The sequence below is a fragment of the Gavia stellata genome, chromosome 1 (assembly GCF_030936135.1).
Source record: "Gavia stellata isolate bGavSte3 chromosome 1, bGavSte3.hap2, whole genome shotgun sequence".
Lineage (NCBI taxonomy): Eukaryota > Metazoa > Chordata > Aves > Gaviiformes > Gaviidae > Gavia > Gavia stellata.
This window is the reverse complement of record NC_082594.1, coordinates 1,288,400-1,310,332: the sequence shown is the minus strand read 5'-3', so window position 1 is coordinate 1,310,332 and position 21,933 is coordinate 1,288,400. Positions and strand designations below refer to the sequence as shown.

Below are 21,933 nucleotides of genomic sequence, written 5' to 3'. Positions count from 1 at the left end.
TCATGGACATGTTGGTCACCGATGCAGCTGCTTGCGGAGAGGAGGCTCCCGGGTGGGCACCACGGTGCCAAGCCAGAGAAACATCCACACTCTGGGGACACGGCGGGGACGCGGTGGGGACCAGACCCTCTGTGATGTCCCTCTGGGAGCGCAGCCCCCCCCTCCCCGTGCGTGCAAAGCAGGAGCAGGAGCCCACCCCAGCCCCGGCACGCGTGTAGCCCTTGCGGGGGACGTGGCTGCGTGGGACCAGGCTGGGCGAGGGACAGGAGTCCTTCCACGGGTGAGTGGGTCCGGGGGTCCGCGGGGGGGGCTCTTTTAGCCAAGGGATGCTCCGGAGGCAGGAGCTGGTTCTGTGGCGTGGTGGGGGCCGGCGGGGGATGCAGGCAGAGCATCCCCAGTGGCCGTGGCCACGGCCATCCCGCTCCACGTGCCTCTTCCCTCCTCCAGCCAGAGCCAGCCTCCGTCCGTGGGCCTGATCCTGACTCCTCTGTCCTCAGACCTCCCGGCCCCGCTCCCACAGCCTCCACAGTCCCCCCCAACCGTGCCCTGCAGCCCACCCCACCAGCACTCCCACTGCCCCTCGCCGTCCCGCCCCACACCGTCCCGCTGACCCCCCGCAGACCCACAGCCCCATTCCAGGGGGACGACCCCTCCGGGGGTGCTTCCACCGAGGACATCGTCCCCACCGTCACCCCGTGGGGACAGGACCTGCAGCCTTAAGGCAATTGAAAGCACATCCATCCCCCAGCCCCACGGTGTCCCCCCCGGTGTCCCCCGCCACCGAGGCAGAGTCCCAGCAAAGAGGGGTCCAGGGACCACCGGGTGGAGGGGACACCTGAACACTGCCCCAGCGGGAGGGGACAGTCGCCCACCGGTGGGGAAGGACCTCACCATGGTGGTCCGGAGTCACTGATGTCCCCCCAAACCTCCTCCCCAGGGGCTGGGGGACGAGGGTTGGCGATGCTCCTGGCCCCCAGCCCCAGCCCCCCCCCTCCATCACCCCCTCACTCGGCCCCCGCCTCGGGCTGCCCCCCCTCGGGCTCCAGGCAGCCGTTGAGCTGTGGGTCGGGGGCCTGCGGGTCGTATTCCTCATCCAGAAAGTCCAGGGAGTTGTTACTGGGCAAACCCCGGATGGTGAATTTGTGGGAGACCTTCGTCCACTGTTCCCGGTTGCTGGCCACCCTCTCGTAGAGCTCCGCCGCCTTGGGGAAGAGGTCCTGCAGCAACCTGGCAGGGGGGGCACCCCATCAGCATGGGGCTGCACCCCCTTCGTTGGGTGCAACCCCACTCCCCCCCTCCCCGCTGCTTGGAAACCCCTCCTAACATCTGCAAGACCCCCCTGCCCAGCACCCCAGCCCCACCCCGGCATGGCAAAGGCGGCATGGGAGGGGACGGGAGGGGGCCCCCTCAGCCCGGCGCCAGCCCCGGGGGCTCACTTGTAGATGGGCATGGCGATGTGCTCCATGAAGCTGATCTGCAGCTCGGGGATGTAGGCTTTCTCCCGGTCCATCATCTCCAGCGGGCGGTTGCCCATGGCCTTCTCCTGCAGCGATGGCAAGCAGGGGGTCAATGCCGCTGGCCGTCCCCTCCCCATTCCCAGCCAAAACCTCCCTGTCCACCCCCCCACACCTCATCCGACCCCCCCTTGGTGCTTGCCAAGAGCGTTGGCCAAGCCCAACCCTGCCAAGAGCATTGGCCAAGCCCAACCCTGCACCAAGCCTTGGTGCTACCTACCAGGTCACCCTGGGAGAAGAACTCCTTGTAGATCAGCTCCTGCAAGGGACGGGCTGTCAGCGCGGGGGGGGTGCATGCCTGGGGTGACCCCCCCCCACCCCGCCTGCCCTCCAGTCCCCTCTCCACGGGGAACGGCGCTGCATTGGGCAGGGACACGCTCACGGCATGGGGGGAGCTGCTGCTGTGTGGTCTGGGGGTCCCTGCATGGAGGGAACCCCTCCACAGGGCACGATGCCACTCTGAGGGGTGGGCTGGTCCCTGGGGATGTGCGGGTGTCCCGGGGCGGTATTCAGGGGGTCAGCCCCACGGTGTGGCACTCACCGCGATCTTCCTGGTGGTCTTCCAGCCCTTGGTTTGGTCGGAGAGGTCGCAGGAGGTCATGAGCAGGCAGAGCAGAAGGCTGCGGTGCTGCTTGTTCTTGGGGTCGTAACCCACTGCCGGGCAGGGAGCGGGGCAAGGGGTTGGGGTATGGGGGGGGGGCTCGAGAAGGAGCCCCACAACCCCCATCACCCCCTATGCGAGGACTTTGGGGACAGCCGGGACCCGCCGTGCCACCTCCCAGCCTTGGCGGGATGAGTTCCCACCACACCAAGCCCAAGCGCCGGAGCTTCACCTTCTGCCATCTTCTGGAGGTCCTTGAAGATGCGCAGGTGGTGGGCCAGGTCGGTGGCCAAGATGATGTCCCTCATGAGGTCCAACATGCGCTGGTAGTCCTGCAGGGCCAGGCAAGGGGGCTGGTGTGACGGGTGCCCCCGCACCCCCAGGGCCGGATCCAGGGATGGGGAGCTGGGGGTCCGGAGGGGATGAGGGGGCTCAGCCCGGGCGGAGGGGGTTGGCGTGGGAGAGGTGGCCAGGTTGGGGGCTCACCTTGCGGGAGAAGTGGTCGAAGATGTTGCAGCCTTGGCTGTTGAGGATGGCGATGGCTTGGGCGAAGTGATGCCTCTGCGGGACGAAGCCGAGGGCGGTGGGAGCGGGCAGGGTGCAGGCAGGGACGCTGCCGCGCAGCCGGAGCCCCGGAGAGCCGGGCAGGGGGGAGGTTTTGGGGGGGATCTTACCTCCATGACGGAGCCCTCCGAGCTGTACAGCGCGGCCAGGACCGATTTCTGCAAGGCAGAGAGGCCGGAGTCACGCAGCTATGGGGGAGAAGACCCCCCCCAGCTCTGTCCCCGTCCCCCCGCCCCGTGCACGTCCCAGCGCCAGGCTCGGCTCACCGAGGCCACCTGGAAGGAGTTATTGGTGCCTCTGTGGTCCAGATCGTGGCACATGCAGGAGATGAAGAGGGCAAAGATCTCGATGTCTCTGGGAGGGGGGGGGAAGAAGGGAAACTGAGGCAGGCGGGAGGGCAGGGAGAGCCCTGGCCGGGCCAGGGGACGGGGACAGCGCGTGGCCGTACTCCAGGTAGTTGACGAGCTCCAGGTTCTTGTAGAGCAGGTAGCAGAAGTGGGAGACGGAGAAGGCGTGCATCCAGTTGTGGTAGGGGGGGTCGCGGTAGCCCTTCTTCACCATCAGGCAGAACCTGGGGGGGGGGCGGGCAGGGACATGAGGAGGGGGACCTTCACCCCCCCGGGGACCCCCCGCTTGCCCAGGGGTCCCACAGGTGGGCACGGGGACAAGGACAGGGATGGGGACCCACCTGGTGAGCGTCTGGCGGTCCATCTTGTAGTTGTTGATGAAGTTCATGTCCTGCAGCATGCTCAGGATGGCCTGCGGAGGGGACAGGGTGGGTGGCAGGGGGTGACAACGCCCGGCAGGGTGTCTCCCCCCCCCTGTGCCACCCCTGTCTGGCAGGCAGGGAGATGCTTGTGGGTGCAGCTGCATCTCCCCATCCCACCCCCCCCCAGCACCCCGGGGTTGGGGTACATGACCTGACCGAGGGCAGACAGGGGACGGTGGCAGCTGGGGACCGTCCCCGCGGTCCTCACCATGGAGGTGTCGTCCTCGGGCAGCGAGCGCGGCGTGTAGGTGAAGCTGGCGAAGTTGGGGTCGATGGTCGACACGGGCTGGATGCCCTCGCTCAGCAGCTTGGTGTACTCATCGTCCGACACCTGCGGGAGCCACGGACGGTGCCCTGCGCTGTGACCGTGTCCCCAGGGTGTCCCCAAGCTGTCCCCTGGGCCACGTCCGCCCCAGCAAGAGCAGAGAGCCCTGAGGTATCGCTGCCCCCCCCCAACACATGCCCCGTGCCACCACCTCGGGGTGGAGCATAGGGAGCCGGCGCTGGCAGCGGGGGTCCTAGCTCATGTCCCTGTCACTGTCCCTGTGTCACCTCACCTTCATGTGGTACATCATCATCTCGTTGGCCAGGTGGCTGCGGTACTGCGCCTCGTTCACCTTCTTGTACAGCAGCGACTGCGGGGCGGGAGGGGGGTACGGGAGCGCTGGGGGTGGGCAGACCCCCCCAAACCCCCCCAGCACCCCCCAGCTCACCCTGGCCCCCCGACACATCCCTGCTCCCCACATGTGCCCTCCCCATCCCATTGCCACCACCGCTTGTCCCCAGGGAAGGGGACCACACACGTGTGCCCCCATCCCCGTCGCTCTGCGCTGTGGCAGAGCAGAGGGCTCCCCTTGCCCCCCCCCAGGGTTGGGGACCCCCCAGGCACGTACGTGGGCGATGCTGATGCCGCAGTAGATGGAGAAGGCGGTGGCCAGGTCCTCGTCGAACTTGCTGAACCAGGGGCCGTTGATCTTATTGACCAGCTCCGCCACCCCGATGACCTCTGGGAGCAGAGGGGGGGACAGGGGGCAGGATCAGGCCCGTGTGCCGGCGACAGGATGGTGCCCACATGCGGGGGACAGGATCATGCCCATGTGCTGGGGCAGCGCTGTGCCCGTGTGATAGGGGACAGGATCGTGCCTACACGCTGGGGATGGTGCTGTGCCCATGTGCTGGGGACAGGATCGTGCCCACGTGCAGGGGACTGGATTATGCCCATGTACCAGGGACAGTGCTGTGCCCCTGTGCTGGGGCAGGACTGTGCCCACATGCTGGGGACAGTGGCTCTGCCCATGTGCTGCAGACAGAATCGTGCCCACGTGCTGGGGACAGTGCTGTGCCTGTGTGCCGGGGTCAGGATCAGGCCCAGGTCCTGGGAACAGGATCAGGCCCATGTGCTGGGGACAGGATCATTCCCACACTCTGGGGACAGTGCCGTCCCCGTGTGCTGGGGACAGTGCTGTGCTCACGTGGCAGGGATAGAATCGTGCCCACATGCTGGGGACAGTGCTGTGCCTGTGTGCCAGAGTCAGGATCAGGCCCATGTCCTGGGGACAGGATCATGCCCATGTGCTGGGGACAGTGCTGTGCCCACGTGGCAGGGACAAGATCGTGCCCACATGCTGGGGACAGTGCTGTGCCTGTGTTCCAGGGTCAGGATCAGGCCCAGGTCCTGGGAACAGGATCAGGCCCATGTGCTGGGGACAGGATCATTCCCACACGCTGGGGACGGTGCCGTCCCTGTGTGCTGGGGACAGCGCTGTGCCCACGTGGTGGGGACAGGATCATGCCCATGTGCTGGGGACAGTGCTGTGCCTGTGTGCCGGGGTCAGGATCAGGCCCATGTCCTGGGGACAGTGCTGGGCCCATGTACTGGGGACAGGATCATTCCCACACGCTGGGGACAGTGCCGTCCCCATGTGCTGGGGATGGCACTGTGCCCGCGTGGCAGGGACAGGATTGTGCCCATATACTGGGGACAGGATCGTGCCCATATACTGGGGACAGGATCGTGCCCATATACTGGGGACAATTTTGTCCCCATGTGCTGGGGGACAGGATTGCACCCACGTGCTGGGAACAGCTCCGTGCCAGGGCACCGGGGTCAGGATCACACCCACGTGCTGGGAACGGGATGGCACCCACGTCCCGGGTGCCACCGCCGTGCCCACGTCCCGGGTGCCCGCACCGTGCCCCCCCCGCGCCCCTCACCCTGGCTCTCGTTCTTGATGGGGAAGCAGAGGATGTTGCGGGTGCGGAAGCCGGTGCTGTCGTCCACCCCCCGGTAGAAGAGCGGGTGCGAGTAGGCGTCCTGGATGTTGAGGATCTTGCCGGTGGTGGCCACGTGCCCGGCGATGCCCTGGTCCGCGGGGATGCGGATCTCGTAGCTCTACGGGCAGAAGCAGGGGGTTGAGGGGGGGGGAGCGGGACCCCAGGGTGTCCCCATGTCCCCCCCCCCCAAACTGCATCCTCGCGTCCCCGCGCTCACCTCGTCGTCCACCACGCCGCCGTCAAACACCTTGGCCACCAGCTCATGGCTGAGGCGGTCCAGCAGGAACACGGAGCATCTGCAAGAGACGCCGACGGCGACGCTTGCACCCATGGGGGTGCCGGCTGCGCCCCCCCCACCCTTGGTGCCCACCCGTGTGTCCGCGCGTCGTTCCGTCCCACCCACCCACTCACATCTCGGCGTTGCTGAGGTTTCGGGCCTCCGTGATGATCTCCTGGAGCAGAACGGAGACGTCGTCTGCAGGGAGAGGGGGGGAAAGGGTCAGGGAGCCCCCAGGCAGGCAGCTGCTGCCCGCTCCATCTCCCCACTCATGCAATGAAATGGGGGGGTCTCAGCTCAGCCTGCGCCAAGGGTGGCCTGCGCCAGCACCGCCCGCTGCCCCCGTGGGGACAGGGCAGAAAGGTGTGGGGAGCGCAGAGGGACGGGGTCTGCACAGAGCCTGCGCGTGCGTGTGCATGCGTGTGCACACTGAAGGCTGACACAGCCTGCGCAAGTGGGCACGTATGTGATGCAGCAGGGTGCTTGTGCACAGGGCGCCGCAGCAGTGCGGGGGGGGCATGCGGGCAGCAGCGTGTGTGCTCCTGCAGCAGCGTGTTTGCCTGCACCAGTGCATGTGCGCAGCAGCGTATGTTTGCCTGCAGCAGTGCATGTGTGCACGCAGCGGTGCGTGTTTCCCTGCAGCGGTGCATGTTTCCCTGCAGCAGTGCATGTGTGTGCACAGTGGTGCGTGTTTGCCTGCAGCAGTGCATGTGCGCAGCAGTGTATGTTTGCCTGCAGCAGTGCATGTGTGCACACAGCGGTGCGTGTTTCCCTGCAGCAGTGCATGTTTGCCTGCAGCGGTGCATGTTTGCCTGCAGCGGTGCATGTGTGCGCACAGCGGTGCATGTTTCCCTGCAGCGGTGCATGTTTCCCTGCAGCGGTGCATGTGTGTGCACAGTGGTGCGTGTTTGCCTGCAGCAGTGCATGTGCGCAGCAGTGTATGTTTGCCTGCAGCAGTGCATGTGTGCACGCAGCGGTGCGTGTTTCCCTGCAGCAGTGCATGTTTGCCTGCAGCGGTGCGTGTCTGCCTGCAGCGGTGCGTGTGCGCAGTAGTGTATGTTTGCCTGCAGCAGTGCACGTGCGCGCGCAGCGATGCGTTTCCCTGCAGCAGTGCATGTTTGCCTGCAGCAGTGCGTGTGCGTGCAGCAATGCGTGTGCACGCCTGTGGCAGCGTGCCTGCGTGCATGCCGCAGCGCGTGTGCGTGCACACAGCACGTACACGCGTGCAGCAGAGCGGGGGGGGTCCAGCAGTGTATGTGCAGCAAGAAACGTGTATGTGCAGCAGCATGCGTGTGCCTGCAGCAGTCCGCGTGTGCATGCACGTTTCTAAGCGCAAGCCGCGCTCTGCGCTCACGCAACGTGCACGCGTGCAGCAGCGCGGCATCAGTGCGAGCCGGGCTCCCTGCCTGCCCGCGGCCGCCCTCCTGCCACCGTCCCCCAGCAAGGTCAGGGCTGGCAGCGCAGGGGACAAGGTCCCCCCAGGCTGGGGACAGGGGACCCCAACGCCACCGTCCCCCGGGGCTGTGCGTGGGGGGGTCCGTCCCCCCCCCACGGCACGGGTGCTCCCTGCGGCGTGCACCTACCCAAGTGGGTGAAGAGGTTCTTGGCCACCTGCAGCAGAGCCTGGGGGGGACAGAGGGGACGCCGTCAGTAACCGGCGTGACATGGGACACGCGTGTGCCCGGCGTGACATGGGACACGCGTGTGCCCGGCGTGACGCGGGACACGCGGGCGCTCACCTGGCACTCGCACTTGAGCTTCTGCTCCTTCTGGAAGGCCAAGGTGCTGGTGAGCACCGTGGAGGTGTAGCAGAAGCAGTGCTGGATCTTGTGCTCGTCCGCCTCCGTGTAGCTGAGGGGGGGGGACAAGACCCCACGGGACACACACACACGCACCGCTCAGTCCCCTGTCCCCACGGGTCCCCACGCCTGTCCCCCGCCTCCCCCTCCACGGAGGTGATGCTCCACCACCCGCAAAGGCGGCCCCAGCGCAGGGCAGCGGGGAAGGGGCGAGGGCCGGATCCTGCGCCCCCCTCCCCGCCGCTCACCTCTCCCCGCTCAGCTTGTTGAAGGCGCAGGCCAAGGCCACCACCCGGGAGGTGGCCCGGCTGATGACGGGGACGCAGAGCATGGAGGTGACCTCGCAGCCCAACATGCTGCTCAGCTGCTTGTGCTCCTCCTGCGGGGAGGAGGGGGGCGATGGGGCAGGATTTGACCACCCACCCCACCCCGGGAAGCCCCATGGGACATGGAGGAGGGGACACCCGTGTCCCCGGGTGCAGGGGGGGGACACACACCCCCCAAGTCCCCATCCAGGGCAGGAGAGCTGGTACCCACCTCGCTGATGTCCTTCAAGGTGATGGACTTCTTGTCCTCCACCACCTGCCCCAGGCGCCCGAAGGTGAGCTGCGGGTGGAGGGGACGGGTGAGCCCGTGGGCACCCGCTGCCCCCCACCCACCACACCACCCCCCCCAGCCCCTTGCCACCCCCCCCACCCCGCTCACCGAAAAGCTGATCTCCTCCTCGAGGACCCGGTCCCCCACCACCTGGAAGAGACGGGGCGGGGAGGGGGGTGACCTGCCACGGAGCTGTGCCCGGGGGGTGCGACAGGACCCGCTGGCCCCACAGCGGTGGGGGTCAGGGTGGGGGGGCCCAGCCTGGTGGCACCCACCTGGCAGAAGAGTTGGTGGTTGTCCTCGGAGACGAGCAGGAGGCAGCAGCAGAGCGACTGGGTCTCCTGCTTCAGCTGGGGACCGGGGGGGCGGGGGTCAGCACCCCAGCCGGCCCCCAGCCCCCCCAGGGCAGGATCCAGCTCCTCCTCTGCCTCCCTGTGCCCAGGGCACCCACACATGCCACAGACAGCAGGGTGCCCCCCCTAGATACTCTCCCCTGTGTCTGATCAGGTTAACTCTGGAGACTACTGATGGCGAGGGTAAGGCTGTTCACTCTGGACACGACTGAGGGTTGTGTACAGGATGCTAGAGAGCAGGAGGGGAACCCATGGGTTCTCTCGCGGAGCTTCTGTGCTTAGGGTGGCACTGTTAACTCTGGAGACTATTGATGGTCATGACAAGGTTGTTCACTCTGGTCACTACTGATGGCTGTGCAGCTGATGCCTGAGGCTTTTCTTTGCTTTGGGGGATTTTCTTTTTTTTTTTGAAATAAAACAGGGTTCCCCGCTGTGCTCTGGGCCCGGGGGCGAGGGGACTCAGGGGAGGCGACTACTCACATAGTTGACGACCTTGAGCTGGAGCGAGGCGGCGTCCAGGTCGTACAGCTCGCCTGCACGAGGGGCGAGAGCGCCGGGAGGGGCTCAGCACCCCGGCTTCACCCTGCCTACACCCCCCCCGCCCCTGGTGCCCCCCCAGCCCCCCGGCCTCACCGCAGAGCTGCAGGATCTTGCAGTCCAGGTCGCTGTAGCCGCTGTCGGGCTTGGCCAGGGAGTTCTGGGAGGAGCTGGTGGAGAGGCTGACCCGGGGCCAGGGCTGCAGCTTCTGCAGGGCTTGCAGGCGGCGGTACGCCACCAGCGTCTGCAAGGCGGGGGGGGTGTAAGGGACAAGGGGGGATGCGGGACAGGGGTGGCACGTCCCTGGGTCCCACGGCCAAGCTGGGGTCACTCACGTGTCTCTCCAGCGCACGCAGGTTCTGCTCGTCCGTGTCGCTCAGCTGGCCGCAGTGTACCTGGGGGGGGGGGGTTGTGGCATGAGGACCCAGGTGTCCGGACCCTGTCCCCGTCCCCCAGACCCGGGCCCCCGTCCCCATGCTCACCAGGAGGACGCACACCACGGCCCCACTCTCCTTGTCCACCAAGGGGATGACGAGCACTGCAAGCCGAGAGAGGGTCAGGCCTGAGCGGCGTGGGGGGCAGCCCGGGGCTGGGGCGCTGAGCCCTCGGGGCGCACGTCGTGTCCCCCCTGCCCCATGTCCCCATGCGTCGCTCACCCACCCACCCAGCCAGCCATCCTCCCATCCATCCATCCACCCACCCACCCACCCACCTCCTGACTTTACCACCCATCCCACACCCACCCACCCACCTGCCCACCTCCACGCCTGCTTGTCTCCCAGGCACCCATCAGCCCCCCGTGCCCACCTACCCCTCACCCTCCATCCTGCTTCCATCCACCCGTAGGTGCTCCCATCACCCAACCACCCACCTGCTGCCGTCTTGTCCCATCCCCTTCCCCATCCACCCACCCACCCATTTAGGCACCCACCCATCAAGCCAACCGCCCGTCCACCCATCTATCCCATCATCCACCCATCCAACCAGCTGGGTGCCCACCCATCCACCCACCGTCCCACCCATCCACTGACCAATCCATCCATCCATCAACCCACCCACCCACTGATTCTCCCATCCATCCACCCTCCCAGCCACCCGTCCATCCATGCACCCACCCACTTACTGACTCTCACACCCACCCACCCATCCATCTGTCCACCCATGCATCCATCCAGCTGTTCACCCACCCACCCACCCACCCACTTACTGACTCTCACACCCACCCACCCATCCATCTGTCCACCCATGCATCCATCCAGCTGTTCAACCACCCACCCACCCACCTACAGACACTCACACCCACCCACCCATCCATCCACCCACCCACCCACCTACAGACACTCACACCCACCCACCCATCCATCCACCCACCCACCCACTTTCTGACTCTCACACCCACCCACCCATCCATCTGTCCACCCATGCATCCATCCAGCTGTTCACCCACCCACCTACAGACACTCACACCCACCCACCCATCCATCCACCCACCCACCCACTTTCTGACTCTCACACCCACCCACCCATCCATTCACCCCCCCATCCATTCACCCCCCCACCCAACCACCCACCCACCCGCCTATCGACTCTCACACGCACCCGTCCACTCACCCACCCACCCGTCCACTCACCCACCCACCCACCCACCTACCAACTCTCACACCCACCCACCCACCCATCCATTCACCCCCCCACCCAAACCCCCCCCATGCATCCATTCACCCACCCACCCACCCGCCTGCCGACCCCCCCTCCCCATTCTCCCCCCACCCAGCCCTATGCCCACCCACGCAGCCACCCCCCCACCCACACCCCCACCTTGCGTGCCGGGGGCCAGGGGTGCTGCCAGGGCACCCAGCTGCTGGCCGGGGAGCTCGGCGGGGGGCAGCCCCCCGCACTCCAGCCGCTTCTGCCTCCGCACCGCATCCCTGCGGGGACGGGGACACCTCAGCCACCGCCCGGGGGGGACCCCAACGGCCCCCCGGGCCGGGCACCCCCCGGGCAGGGGACCTGCGTGCTCAGGGAGGGGACAGGCCACCGGGACTGCGCAGCACACGTGGGCATGCGTGTCCTCTGCACACGCACAGCGCCTGTGCACGCGTGTGTGTCCCTGTGCATGCGTGTGTGTCCTCTGCACACGTACAGCCCCTGTGCACACATGTGTGTCCCTGCACACGCAGTCCCTGTGCATCCATGTGTGTCCTCTGCACACGCACAGCGCCTGTGCACGCGTGTGTGTCCCTGTGCATGCGTGTGTCCCTGCACATGCACAGGCCCTGTGCACGCATGTGTGTCCCTGCGCATGCGTGTGTGTCCTCTGCACACGTACAGCCCCTGTGCACACATGTGTGTCCCTGCACACGCAGTCTCTGTGCACACACGTGTGTCCCTGCACACGCAGTCCCTGTGCACATGTGTGTGTCCCTGCACATGCACAGCCCCTGTGCATCCATGTGTGTCCCTGCACACACAATCCTTGTGCACACGTGTGTGTCCCTGCACACACAGCCCCTGTGCACATGTTTGTCCCTGCACACGTACAGCTCCTGTGCATCCATGTGTGTCCCTACACACACACAGCCCCTGTGCACACGTGTGTGTCCCTGTGCATGCGTGCACGTCCCCTGCACACACACAGCAGCCCCTGTGCACACATGTGTGTCCCTGCACATGCACAGGCCCTGTGCACACATGTGTGTCCCTGCGCATGCGTGTGTGTCCTCTGCACACGTACAGCCCCTGTACACACGTGTGTCCCTGCACACGCAGTCCCTGTGCACACATGTGTGTCCCTGCACACGCAGTCCCTGTGCACATGTGTGTGTCCCTGCACATGCACAGCCCCTGTGCATCCATGTGTGTCCCTGCACACACAGCCCCTGTGCACACGTTTGTCCCTGCACACGCACAGCCCCTGTGCACACGTGTGTGTCCCTGTGCATGCGTGTGCGTCCCCTGCACACACACAGCAGCCCCTGTGCACACATGTGTGTCCCTGCACATGCACAGCCCCTGTGCACACATATGTTCCTGCACATGCACAGGCCTTGTGCACGCATGTGTGTCCCTGTGCATGCGTGTGCGTCCCCTGCACACACACAGCAGCCCCTGTGCACACATGTGTGTCCCTGCACATGCACAGCCCCTGTGTACGCATGTTTGTCCCTGCACACGCACAGCCCCTGTGCACGCATGTTTGTCCCTATGCACACATGTGTGTCCCTGCACATGCACAGCCCCCGTGCACACATGTGTTCCTGCATATGCACAGGCCTTGTGCACGCATGTGTGTCCCTGTGCATGCATGTGCGTCCCCTGCACACGCACAGCCCCTGTGCACACGTGTGTCCCTGTGCATGCATGTGCGTCCCCTGCACACACACAGCAGCCCCTGTGCACACATGTGTGTCCCTGCACATGCAGAGCCCCTGTGTATGTATGTTTGTCCCTGCACACGCAGAGCCCCTGTGCACGCATGTTTGTCCCTATGCACACATGTGTGTCCCTGCACATGCACAGGCCTTGTGCACACATGTGTGTCCTGTGTGTCCCTGTGCATGCGTGTGTGTCCCCTGCACATGCACAGTCCCTGTGCACACGTGTGTGTCCCTGCACATGCACAGTCCCCATGCACACGTGTGTGTCCCTGCACACGCACAGCCCCTGTGCACACATGTTTGTCCCTATGCACACGTGTGTCCCTTCCATGCACAGCCCCTGTGCACACGTATCCCTGCACATGCACAGCCCCTGGGCACACATGCTTGTCCCTGCACACATACAGCCCCTATGCATACACGTGTCCCTGCACGTGCACAGCCCCTGTGTACGCATGTGTCCCTGTGCACACATGTGTGTCTCTGCACATGCACAGCCCCTGTGCACACATCTGTATCCCCTGCACATTCACAGTGTTCATGCATATGTGTCCCTGTGCACACATGTGTGTCCCCATGAATGCATGTGTCCCCGTGCACGCATGTTTCTGCACAAGCACAGTGCCTGTGCACACACGTGTCCCCTGCACATGCACAGCCCCTGTGCACACGTGTTCCCTGCATAGTCACAGTGCCTGTGCATGCGTGTCCCTGTGCACGCATGTGTGTCCCCATGCACGTGTGCTTCCCCTGCACACATACACAGCCCCTGTGCATGCATGTCCCTGTGCACACATGTGTCCCCGCACATGCACAGCCCCTGTGTCTCTGCACAAGCACAGTGCCCGTGCGCACACGTGTCCCCTGCACACGCACAGCACCTGTGCACATATGTGTGTCCCTGTGCACGCGTGTGTGTCCCCATGCACGTGTGTGTCCCTTGCACAGGCACAGCACCCTGCACACGCTCTGCCACGCCGGTGCCCAGCTCCCGGGGGCTCCCTGGGGGCCGATGCCCGGCCGACGGACAGGGATGGGTGCAGGGACATGGACAGGGACACGGACAGGGACGGGGATGAGGATGGGGATGGAGACAGCCATGTCCCCTGGGAAAACTCATGCCCTCCACGCACATGCGTGTGCATGCACACCCGCCAGAGCACACGCCTGTGCCCACGCAGGGGGGCCGGTGGGGGGCCCGGGCTCACCTGAGCTTCCCCTGGGGCGGCAGTTCGTGGGGGGGGTCGTCGCAGATCAGCCGGGTCTCCCCGTCCAGCAGGTAGATGTAGACGTGCTCCTGGGGGGGGGAGAGCGGGCAGCGCCGAGGGACGGGCCCCCCCCAGCTCCGCACCCCCGAACCACCACCGGCCCCCCTTTTGCCGGTCCCCGTGAGCGGGTTCTCCCCCCTCCTTTGCAGGTCCCCATGGCCGGGGCGCCCCAGCCCCACTGCCCGACAGATCAGGGGGTCCCACGGACCCCAGCCCTGCCCTTGGCCTCGTGGCCACGGCTGTGGCTCCCCGTGGTATGGCGCTGGCATGACGCCTGCCCGATGCCTGGCCACCACCAGCACCAGGGTCACCAGCAGCACCAGGGCCACCACCAGCACCAGGGCCACCAGCACCACCAGGGCCACCACCAGCACCAGGGCCACCACCAGGGTCACCAGCAGCACCAGGGCCACCACCAGCACCAGGGCCACCACCAGCACCACCAGGGCCACCAGCACCACCAGGGCCACCACCAGCACCAGGGCCACCACCAGCACCACCAGGGCCACCACCAGCACCAGCGTCACCAGCACCACCAGGGCCACCAGCAGCACCAGGGCCACCAGCAGCACCAGGGCCACCACCAGCACCACCAGGGCCACCAGCACCACCAAGGTCACCAGCACCACCAGGGCCACCACCAGCACCAGGGCCACCACCAGCACCACCAGGGCCACCACCAGCACCAGGGTCACAAGTGCCTTAGGGGCACTGCAGCTCCTGGGGGGGGTGGTCCATACCGCTCCCTGCCCACTACTGGGGGACCGCTGAGGACCGGGGACTGGGCATCACAAAAATCAACGCAAGAGCAATTTGATGCTTAAAATGGCAACCAGGGGACTGGTGACACGGGGCCCGTATGGGGGAGGCCGCTGAGATGGGCTGGGGGGGGAGGAGAGCCCACCCCGAGCTCAACCTCAGTATCAGCCAGCAGAGAATCCACCACCCACAAGGCTCCCCACCCAGGCCTGGGGGGAATCTCAGAGACCCAACAACTCCCCAACCACCCACCGGGCTGCTCTGCTTCACCCCCCAACCCCTCCCCCCCCAGCACAGCACCCTCCCGCCACCCCCGAGGTGGGGGGGGTCCGGATGGGGCCCCCTCCCGCCCCCACCTACCACTCTGGGCAGCAGGGAGAGGAGGGCATGGCGGAGGGCGGCCCGCAGGCGGGAGGCGTCGATCACGGCCCCCAGGCTCAGCAGGGCGTCCTGCGGAGAGAGCAGAGCGGGGCGGGGGGGTCAAGGTGGCCCGAAGCCACGGTGAGGGGCACCGGGGAACCGCTCCCCCTCCGTCATGGCCCCAAGGCGCCCACGGCACGGGTCCTCCTTCCCCCAGGCCCCTGGGTACGCCGATGTCTGCAGGAGCCACGCCGACATCTGCGCGAGCCACGCTGATGTCCGTACGAGCCACGCTGGCACCAGCACGAGCCACGCTGATGTCCATACGAGCCACACCGACACCAGCACAAGCCACGCCAACGTCTGCAGGGGCCACACCGATATCTGCATGAGCCACGCGGACACCAGCACGAGCCACGCGGACATCTGCACGAGCCACGCCGACACCAGCTCAAGCCACACCGATGTCCATACGAGCCACGCCAAAACCAGAACAAGCCACGCCGACGTCTGCACGAGCCACGCCAACATCAGCACGAGCCACGTCAGTGCCTGCACCAGCCATGCCAATGCTGTGCCAGTGCCTCTGCCAGGTGTGCCATCGCTAGCGCTAGCCACATCACCCCCAGTGCTAGCCACGCCAATGCCTGCACTAGCCCCACCACCCCCAGTGCTGGCCACATCGACGACTGTGCTGGCCACATCAATGACTGCACTAGCCACAACAATGCCTGCACTAGCCAAGCCACCCCCAGCACTAGCCACGTCAACACCTGCACTAGCCACGTCAACACCTGCACTAGCCCCACGAACACCTGCACTAGCCACACTAATAACTGCATTAGCCACGCCAATGCCTGCACTAGCCATGCCACCCCCAGTGCTAGCCACGTCAATACCTGCACTAGCCACGTCAATGCCTGCACTAACCATGTCAATGCCTGCACTAGCCATGCCACCCCCAGTGCTAGCCATGCCAATGCCTCCACTAGCCACGTCAATGCCTGCACTAGCCACCCCGACACCTGCACTAGCCACGTCAGTGCCTGTGCTAGCCACGTCAACACCTTGTCTTCCTCCAGGCGCTGCCACTCCCTTCCTCATCCCCAGACTTTCTCAACCCTCCAGACATGGCTGAGCTCCTGCCCGTGCTGCCAGCAGGGCGGGGCAGGGCGGGGCAGGGCGGGGCAGGGTGGGGCGGGGCAGTGCCGGGCAGGGCGGGGCAGGGTGGGGCGGGGCAGGGCGGGGCAGGGCAGCAAACCTGGCTGCTCTGCCCTTAAATATGTGAGTCGGTGCCAGTTCCTTTGCATTAATAACCAAGGGAGCCAGCCCGGATCCATCCCCGCTCCCCATCCCACGCCGCCCTGGGGCACCCATGGGGTGCATGGGATGGGAAGAGCACGCTCCCCCCCTACTCCCCACCACCCCCTTGGGTTTTCCGGCAGGTCGGGGGGCAGCCGTGGCTCCTCCCGGACACCCAAAGGGAGCCCCACAGGCAGGAAAATTCCTGCCATTCCCCTGCCAGCGCCGCCATAAATCACCGGCGGGGAAGAGAAACGGGGCAAGGAGTCAGATGAAGCTCGCAGGCGCTGAAAGCTCATCCGAGGATGAACGACTCCACGGAGGGATGGAATGGGCGCACGGAAAAGCTGGGGGGAACAGGGGGCTCCGCGGCATGACCCCCCGCCCGGCCCCGTTCCTGCCTCCAGCCCTCATCTGGGAGACTGGGATAAGGATGATGTTATTACCAGAACAGGCAGATGCTCCAAGTTGGGCACCCACCGGGATTTGCTCTTCCTTTGGTCCCAGTTTTGCCGGGCGTCTCTGGGCTCCATCCCCGACTGCACCAACAACCAGCCCCAGTGCCACCGTGGGGTCCCTCTGGGGACTGTCCCCAATCCTGTGCCCCGGGGACCTCAGCTGGGACAGCAGCCCCTCACCGGGGCCGTGCCACCGGCCTGCCCCAGGAGCATCCTCGGCCGCGGGGCCGGATCCGGGCCGGCAGCGGCGAGGGCACTTCCAGCTGAAGACATCGGCACTGGCTGTTATTCCAACAGGGCTGCATCTCCAGTCGCTTACTCACACTGGAGACACATGCACTGTAGAATACAGCCAGGCCTCGGCCGGGTGTTCGTCCTGCCGTCCCTCTGTCCCTCCGGTCCCTCCGCGGCGGCTCAGCATTCCCGCTGTGCGCAGGGGGGAATATGGGGCAGAGCCCGAGCGGGACCCCCGGGGCTGCTCGGGGCAACAAATGCCAGTGGCACGCTCGGCGCGGGGACAGACAGGTGGCAGCTGGACACCAGCGATGGCTTTAATAGGGCTGGGAATCTGGGTCCGTCCCCGGACGGGGTGGAAAAAGCTGCAGGAGCTAAAAAAAACCATCCCCACAATGAGGAGGGAGCGGCGGAGGCAGGCGGGAGTGTTTGCTGTGCAGGGAGACGGCGGGGGGAGCAGGGCTGGCCTGGGAAGGGCATCCCACTCATCCTACTCATCCTACTCATCCCGCTCACCCAGCTCATCCCACTCACCCCACTTGTCCCACTCGTCCCACTCATCCCACTCGTCCTGCTGGTCCTACTCATCCCGCTTGTCCTGCTCATCCCATTCATCCTGCTCACCCAGCTCATCCCACTCATCCTGCTCATCCCACTTGTCCTGCTCATCCCACTCATCCTGCTCACCCAGCTCGTCCCACTCATCCCGCTTGTCCCACTCATCCCACTCATCCCGCTCATCCTGCTGGTCCCACTTGTCCCGCTGGTCCCACTCATCCCAATCGTCCCACTCACCCCACTCATCCCGCTCACCCCACTCACCCCACTCATCCCGTTCATCCCACTCAACCTGCTCGCCCCGCTCGCCCTGCTCATCCCACTCATCCCGCTCATCCCACTCATCCCGCTCACCCCGCTCATCCCACTCACCCCACTCACCCCACTTGACCCACTAATCCCACTCGTCCTGCTCATCCCACTCGTCCTGCTCATCCTGCTCATCCCACTCATCCCTCTCACCCAGCTCATCCCGCTCGTCCTGCTGGTCCCGCTCGTCCTGCTGTTCCCACTCATCCCGCTCATTCCACTTGTCCCGCTTGTCCTGCTCACCCCACTCATCCTGCTCACCCCACTCGTCCCGCTCATCACGCTCGTCCTGCTTATCCCACTTGTCCTGCTCTTCCCGCTCATCCCACTCATCCTGCTCATCCTGCACATCCTGCTCATCCCACTTGTCCCACTGGTCCTACTCTTCTGCTCATCCCACTCATCCCACTCATTCCATTCGTCCTGCTTGTCCTCCTCATTCTGCTCACCCCACTCGTCCCACTCATCCCATTCATCCCACTTATCCCACTCCCTCCAGCCCGGAGCGGGGGTCCGGCCCGACGCCCCTCGCCCCGCCCTGCTCAGCCCTGGGGGTGCTGCCGAGCCGCCGAGCACGTGCCCGCTGCATCCTTCCCCCACGGCTGCCGGAGAGCAGTGGGATGGGGGGGCAGGATCCATCCCCCCGCACCCCCAAACCGGGCAGGGAGCACCCCGAGTGCCAGCGGGCGCTGGCGCGCTCTCCGCACCCCTGCCAAGGAGCTAATTAAGGGGCTAATTAGCCTCCCAAAGCCGGGCTCCCTTGGAGCGCCGGGGTTGGCAGTGTGGGGATGGGGTCCCCCACGTCTCGCTCCTGGCACCCCCCACCACCGGCCCCATCCAGGCACCACCCCGGTTTGGGGGGCGCAGTTGGGTGCTGCGGCCGCGGGTTCTCCGGATCCGTCCCCGACTCCCGACGACACTTGGCTGGGCTGGGGTGTTTGGATGAGGCCGCGCTGGCACACGCACCCCCGGCGCAGCGGGATGCTCCGGCGGGGAGCCGAAGCCATCGGCCACCCCATCCCTGTCACTGGGGGTGTCTCCGGCTCTGCCAGACGCCCCAACCGAGTGGCTGCCACCTGCCATCGCCGACACCCCCCCGGGTGTCCCCCGGGACCGTGGTGCCAGCCGGGATTTTGCCGGCTCCCGCTGGGCTGGCACGCCAGCATCCCCCGGCGCGGCACAACGCCGGAGCCGTATCTGCCTCAATATTTCCCACCGGAGCCACGGGGTGATTAATGAAGCCATTCATCTCGTTAGAGTAAGCAATTTGTCTTCGCTCCGACACGAGCCAGGGCACAGCGCGGCCCTGCGCGGCACAAACCCCGGCGGCTTCGGCAAAGCCAGACCTCACCGCGGCCCAGCCGGCCGGACCACCGGCTGCTCTCCTCCCCTTAGATAATGGCACCCTTTTATTTTCCCCCTATTTTTTCCCCCCTTTTTCCTTTCGGAGAGCGGCGGCAGCATCCCGCACCCGGCCGTGCAAGGGTGGGGACCCCCAGCACAGCCTCCCCCCACTCGTCCCAGCCCCCCCAGGCTCCGACGGACCCTTCCAGGATGGAAAAGCATCTTTTCCAGCGGAGGGAATTCACCGGCCGCAAAAACGTGGCTTTTTTTTTTGCGGGGAGGGACGGCCACGCGTTGGGTGGGGATTTCTGGGACAGATCTGTCCCCCTGCTCACCCCGGTCGGCTGCGGCAGCTGGATTCGGCCCCCCCCGCCCCCCCCCAGCCTCTCTGGATGTTTATGGAATAGAGAAATCCCATCCTGGCCGGCTTCCTCTCCGGAAAGGCTCCTCTCACGCCTGCCACGGGGAGGGAGGGGGACTGGGGGGGGGTCCCACATGCCCCCCCCAACACCCACGCTCGCTGCTCTCAGGTCTCGTGCCCATTCCCCTGGCCTCGCTCCTGGGCGATGGATGGAGACGGTTTTCCCCCCATGGGGGAGCTCAGGGTGATGCTCCCCCACCCAGAGCCCCCCCAGGGTGAGGAGGAGACCCCCCCCAGAGCGGGCAGAGGCCGGATCCAGTGTAGCAAGGGACCCACTGGGATGCTCAGCCCCCAAGGGGAAACTGAGGCACGGAAAATGAGGCAGCGATACCCGGTGCCTGGGAGCATCCTGCTCCCGGAGGGACGCAGAGCCGGGCTGCAGGGCCCCCACCTTGCCTTGCAAGAGGGGTCCGGACTGGGTGTCCTGCCCAGTTCCCAGGCTGAGGAGAGGGGTCCTGGGCTGGGGGGGGGCAAATCTGCAGCCCAGATGGATCCTGCCATCACCGCGGGAGCACCCATGGGTGCTGGCTCCAAGGAGGGGGATGCTGGCATCAGCCCAGGCTTCAGTGGCAGGCTCTTGTGGGGGCCGTCCCCACGGGGACAGCAGCCCCTGCCCGCTGCGGGGCCGAGGATCCTTGAGGAAATGATTCATCTCCCAGCTCAGCTCCCAGCCCAGCTTTGCCGTAAAAACCGCAAGTAAATTATTTGACCGACGCGACCCTTCGAGCTCAGAGGCGTCCGTCTCCCCTCGGAGCTCGGCTCCTGCCCCTCCCGCGGGACTTTATCCACCCGGGAACGCGAGGGAAATGATCCCAATTAATTCTGTAAGTGGATTAGTGCGTTAGCCCCCGCCTGAGCGATTGCCTTCGGGATGAGGCCGGACATCGCTCCGTCTGGACCACTTCACTCCCCAAGCTGGGGCACCCAAATCCAATTAGAGCATCCAAGATGCTGAGTGTGCAGAGCTCCATGCCCACCGGCATCGCATCCCCCCCCACCCCGGTACCCACGTCCCGCGGGTGCCATCCCCACCCACGGGCAGACGCTGCCCGATGCGTTTGCCGGGCTGCCGGCTCGGGGTGCAAAGGGATGGGGATGCTCGAAAGCGCGGCGTTCAGCAAGGGGGGGGTCTGGGGCTGCAGGCAGGGACACCCAGATCCCCCCCCCACCCCATGCCTGGCGTTCCCCATCACTTTCCCCTCTCCGGGGCACTTTCTCCCCTCCTGCCGCCTCTCCGCAGAGGAAGATGCTGGTCCAGGACCCCCTTCTGCCCCCACCCATTGCACCCAGGGCTGTCTCCCAGGGCACGGGGACAGACGCCCCTGCCCTTGCCGCCCCTCCAATGCGCGGCAGCAGGGTGACAACACCATGCTCGCACCCCAGGATCCCAGGGGAGCAGCCGACCCCCCCCAGGACCCCCAAGCTGAGCCCCAGCAGCCGGCGGCTGCAAGCAAACACCCAGCCCCGGCGCCCGCGTCGCCCTGCCCAAGCATGTGCCAAGCAATCTGGCGGTGTTAAAAATATCCCCGAGCCGTGATTCATCCTCCTCTCCCGCCTCCCCCTCGCCTCTGGCAATGCCGAGCCCCCCAGTCCCGCTCCCCTCCCCGGGGGGCTGCTCCCCACCATCCCCCCCCGGCTGCACGGCCTCGTGCTCCGGCCGCGGCGGTTAAATATAGCCAAGCTCTGGCTGTGTGTTAGCAACGCGGAGCTGACAACAAGCAGGCAGGGCCAGGCAGGAGCCCTGCTGCAGGCAGAGAGCATCGCCGGGCTAAAACACGGCGGCGCAAGTGGGGAAACTGAGGCACGGAGCAGGGAAGTGACTCCTGAAGGCAGCAGGTCCCACCGCAGGCAGGAGCTTTGCTGTCGCCAGCTCTGCTGCGGGCTGAGTGACACCGCTGAGGGCCCTGTCACTCTGTCCCTGCACTGCTCCAAGATCCTTCCCCCAGCCCCAGAGCCACCGTTCCCCAGGGAATCCTCTCCGGCGGGGTGGGGATATGGAGGCGGCATCCCTGATACCCCTCCCAGCAGCATCCCCAAGGCGAGCGCTGGGCAAGGTCCAGGGCAGCAGAGGATGGAGCGATGGACGGACGGACGGACAGACAGAGCCGGCAGCTCTGCCCAACCCCGGCCGGGAAGACATCCATCACCTCGGAGCCTGCGCATCCCGGATTAGAGCACTGCTTTCGGTCCCAAATTACATTGCTTTAATCTAATCAGGCAGCAACAACCTGTAACCCGAGGTAGCTCCTTAATTACCT

At 66.0% G+C, this 21,933-nt stretch overlaps 1 protein-coding gene across 1 annotated transcript in view; it reads right to left on the bottom strand.

Moving 5' to 3' along the window:
* Positions 1-1,004: 1,004 nt before the first annotated feature.
* The window catches only part of PDE2A (phosphodiesterase 2A), a 59,728-nt gene continuing 38,799 nt past the window's right edge, over positions 1,005-21,933 (bottom strand). Inside the window, exons 4-32 of the mRNA XM_059824497.1 lie at positions 15,050-15,139; positions 13,871-13,959; positions 11,104-11,213; positions 9,768-9,823; positions 9,621-9,680; positions 9,382-9,529; positions 9,229-9,281; positions 8,671-8,745; positions 8,504-8,545; positions 8,336-8,404; positions 8,047-8,177; positions 7,739-7,850; positions 7,583-7,622; positions 6,134-6,197; positions 5,940-6,018; positions 5,663-5,840; positions 4,342-4,454; positions 4,006-4,083; positions 3,657-3,779; positions 3,368-3,438; positions 3,128-3,250; positions 2,946-3,033; positions 2,790-2,837; positions 2,602-2,676; positions 2,348-2,447; positions 2,056-2,168; positions 1,735-1,773; positions 1,437-1,543; positions 1,005-1,227 (exon numbers count right to left, since the gene is read on the bottom strand). Of these exons, the coding sequence (XP_059680480.1) occupies positions 1,005-1,227; positions 1,437-1,543; positions 1,735-1,773; positions 2,056-2,168; positions 2,348-2,447; positions 2,602-2,676; positions 2,790-2,837; positions 2,946-3,033; positions 3,128-3,250; positions 3,368-3,438; positions 3,657-3,779; positions 4,006-4,083; positions 4,342-4,454; positions 5,663-5,840; positions 5,940-6,018; positions 6,134-6,197; positions 7,583-7,622; positions 7,739-7,850; positions 8,047-8,177; positions 8,336-8,404; positions 8,504-8,545; positions 8,671-8,745; positions 9,229-9,281; positions 9,382-9,529; positions 9,621-9,680; positions 9,768-9,823; positions 11,104-11,213; positions 13,871-13,959; positions 15,050-15,139 (2,697 nt within the window). The remainder of the gene's footprint in view (positions 1,228-1,436; positions 1,544-1,734; positions 1,774-2,055; positions 2,169-2,347; positions 2,448-2,601; positions 2,677-2,789; positions 2,838-2,945; positions 3,034-3,127; positions 3,251-3,367; positions 3,439-3,656; positions 3,780-4,005; positions 4,084-4,341; positions 4,455-5,662; positions 5,841-5,939; positions 6,019-6,133; positions 6,198-7,582; positions 7,623-7,738; positions 7,851-8,046; positions 8,178-8,335; positions 8,405-8,503; positions 8,546-8,670; positions 8,746-9,228; positions 9,282-9,381; positions 9,530-9,620; positions 9,681-9,767; positions 9,824-11,103; positions 11,214-13,870; positions 13,960-15,049; positions 15,140-21,933) is intronic.